This window comes from Olea europaea, unplaced genomic scaffold, assembly GCF_002742605.1.
Source record: "Olea europaea var. sylvestris unplaced genomic scaffold, O_europaea_v1 scaffold2394, whole genome shotgun sequence".
Classification (NCBI taxonomy): domain Eukaryota; kingdom Viridiplantae; phylum Streptophyta; class Magnoliopsida; order Lamiales; family Oleaceae; genus Olea; species Olea europaea.
In genome coordinates this window covers 71,547-73,696 of record NW_019242097.1, presented here as the reverse complement: position 1 = coordinate 73,696, position 2,150 = coordinate 71,547, and the positions used below count along the sequence as shown (strand labels likewise).

Here is a 2,150-nt window from a genome sequence, read left to right as displayed (position 1 = left end):
TAAATGTTGGAATACGAATGGATGAATGGAAAGCATGTGCCATAGTATGTGCTTATGCCCAATATCAATGAACATAGCTATGATACCATTGACAGTTTTTATTTTGAATAGAAGAAATAAATGAGTTTAGATAGAAGTGAGTAAATAGATTTTATGTGGGATAGAAATGATAAGAGTGATTTAATTGATCAAAATAGTTGAAGGAGGAAGAAAGAAATTTGATTAAAGTTTTACAAAGTGGCTTTTGATTTACAATGCTAGAGGTTGGATGCTCATTTCAATTTTTTGTTACAACATTTTGAAGGTGGTAGCCCCTATTTATACACATAAAATGGTGGTGGAAACTATTATAGAATATTCAGTTTTTTTCACTATTTTATTACTTGTTTCTCAAAACATTCTAGAAAATTCTAAATTTTTAATTACTATTTTTGCCTGCTCATCAAGAAATTCTAGGGACTTCTATTTATATTTATTTTCTTGCTCCCCAAGGCAATTCTAGTGAATTTTAGATTAACCTCAAATATGCAACAACCATTAATAGTATTGTTTAGTGCTATGTGCTAATAACACATATACATGTGCTTTTATTAGTGTCATCAATACTTCTTATGTGATTATATTTATGAGGCTGTAAATTTTAAAGGAAATTTGGTAACATAAACCTATATATGTCTGTCTTTCTAGTGGTTCGTATCTTCTTCATTACTACGTGTACGACCCTTCAGCTATATTCTCATAAATGTATATATGTCTCTCTTTCTAGTGTTGCAACACTCCATTCGAAACATTCATAAGGCTGCAAATTATGTATAATACTACATACTATCTGTCTCATTTTATCAGATCATATTCATAAGGCTGAAAATTTCATAAGATGCCAGCAAAATATTATAAGGGAATTGGGAAACTACAAGGGGGTTATATCTTCTTCGCTATGGTGCGTAGATATGTTTTATACTACATGCTCATAATACGTATATGTCACCTTTTCTAGGGTAAGCAATATTACCTGGATCATGTTATGAGCGAGTCCAAAATTAAGAGAGGCCTGCGAAGTAATATAAGAAAATTAAGAAACAATACGATGTTAATATTTTTTCCTTGTATAGTGCTGTATAATAATATGTGCTATCATAATATGTTCTCTCTTTTTTTCTAGGGCAAACGTTCCGCGTCTGATCATATTCACGAGGCTACAAATTATATAAACTACCTGCAGAATAATATCCAGGAACTGGAAATCAAGAGAGATACGCTAAAGAAATTATTGAAGGAACAAAACTTTAAAACTGGAAGCTGCAGCAAAACTTTACCTATTATTGTAACAGTAAAATCATGCAGAGTTGGTATTGAGGTTTCAATAACTGGAGATTTTACCATTCCATTATCAAGTGTGCTGCAAATACTGGTAGAAGAAGGTCTGAATGTCATCAGCTCTATTTGCACCAAAGTGGAGGGAAGATCACATTATGCTATCCAATCCGAGGTGAAGTTATAAAATGATATTTGGTTGTTTAAGAATCACATCATTTATGATTAATAAGTAGATGATCTTTTTAAGTTTATTTCATGCACTACTTTTCAGGTTATGGATGTTTCCGGCGTCAGCCTTGATATGCTACAAAGGAAGCTCGGTTACACGATCAATCACTGGATAAATTATGCGTAAATTATGTATTTTTATGCTAACAATAATTTTTTTTAATTCGATCTGTAGACCCCAAAACTGCAGGCATTTTATGCTGTATTTCCAGGAATTTTGTACTGTTAGGGTATATTATATCTTATTTAAATGAGTTTTTTTTATCTCCTTTCAATCACCAGTTATAGATTTGATTATTTCTCATTGGTTTTTCTTTGCATCAATATCTTATCACTGCAAAGAAGACCCAAACATGGAAAAACTTTGGAATATATCTAGGTTTGTATAAGCTGGAAGGTTTATAAAATTGATTTATTTCTGAGGTTGAGTTTGTTTGGACTTGTGTTGCATTGGCAATTCTGTAGACAAAATAAGTGCTAGTTAAATTATATTACGAGATTATCGAGTTGCGATCCATGTCAAAATAGGAGTTATCGAGTCCTAATTAAATTCAAAGAGTTGGGAATGATAGTGTAGTGTTTGAAGGAGTCTAAGATGTCCAAGA

The 2,150-nt window shown here is 31.7% G+C and overlaps 1 protein-coding gene across 1 annotated transcript; it reads left to right on the top strand.

Annotated features, from left to right (window-relative positions):
- The first annotated feature begins 877 nt into the window (after positions 1 to 877).
- Positions 878 to 1,756, top strand: LOC111381919 (transcription factor bHLH118-like). Its single transcript, XM_023005770.1, has 3 exons — positions 878 to 940; positions 1,163 to 1,489; positions 1,589 to 1,756. Exons 1-3 carry the CDS (start codon positions 878 to 880, stop codon positions 1,670 to 1,672), a joined length of 474 nt encoding a protein of 157 aa, XP_022861538.1. The 3' UTR covers positions 1,673 to 1,756.
- The last annotated feature ends 394 nt before the right edge of the window (positions 1,757 to 2,150 follow it).

What these genes read in the sequence shown, in the direction of transcription:
- LOC111381919 (XM_023005770.1), top strand. Translation starts at nt 878, where the DNA reads ATGCCAGCAAAATATTATAAGGGAATTGGGAAACTACAAGGGGGTTAT. An exon ending in GTTATATCTTCTTCGCTATG is followed by an intron (nt 941 to 1,162) that starts GTGCGTAGATAT and finishes CTTTTTTTCTAG; the next exon opens with GGCAAACGTTCCGCGTCTGA. An exon ending in ATTATGCTATCCAATCCGAG is followed by an intron (nt 1,490 to 1,588) that starts GTGAAGTTATAA and finishes ACTACTTTTCAG; the next exon opens with GTTATGGATGTTTCCGGCGT.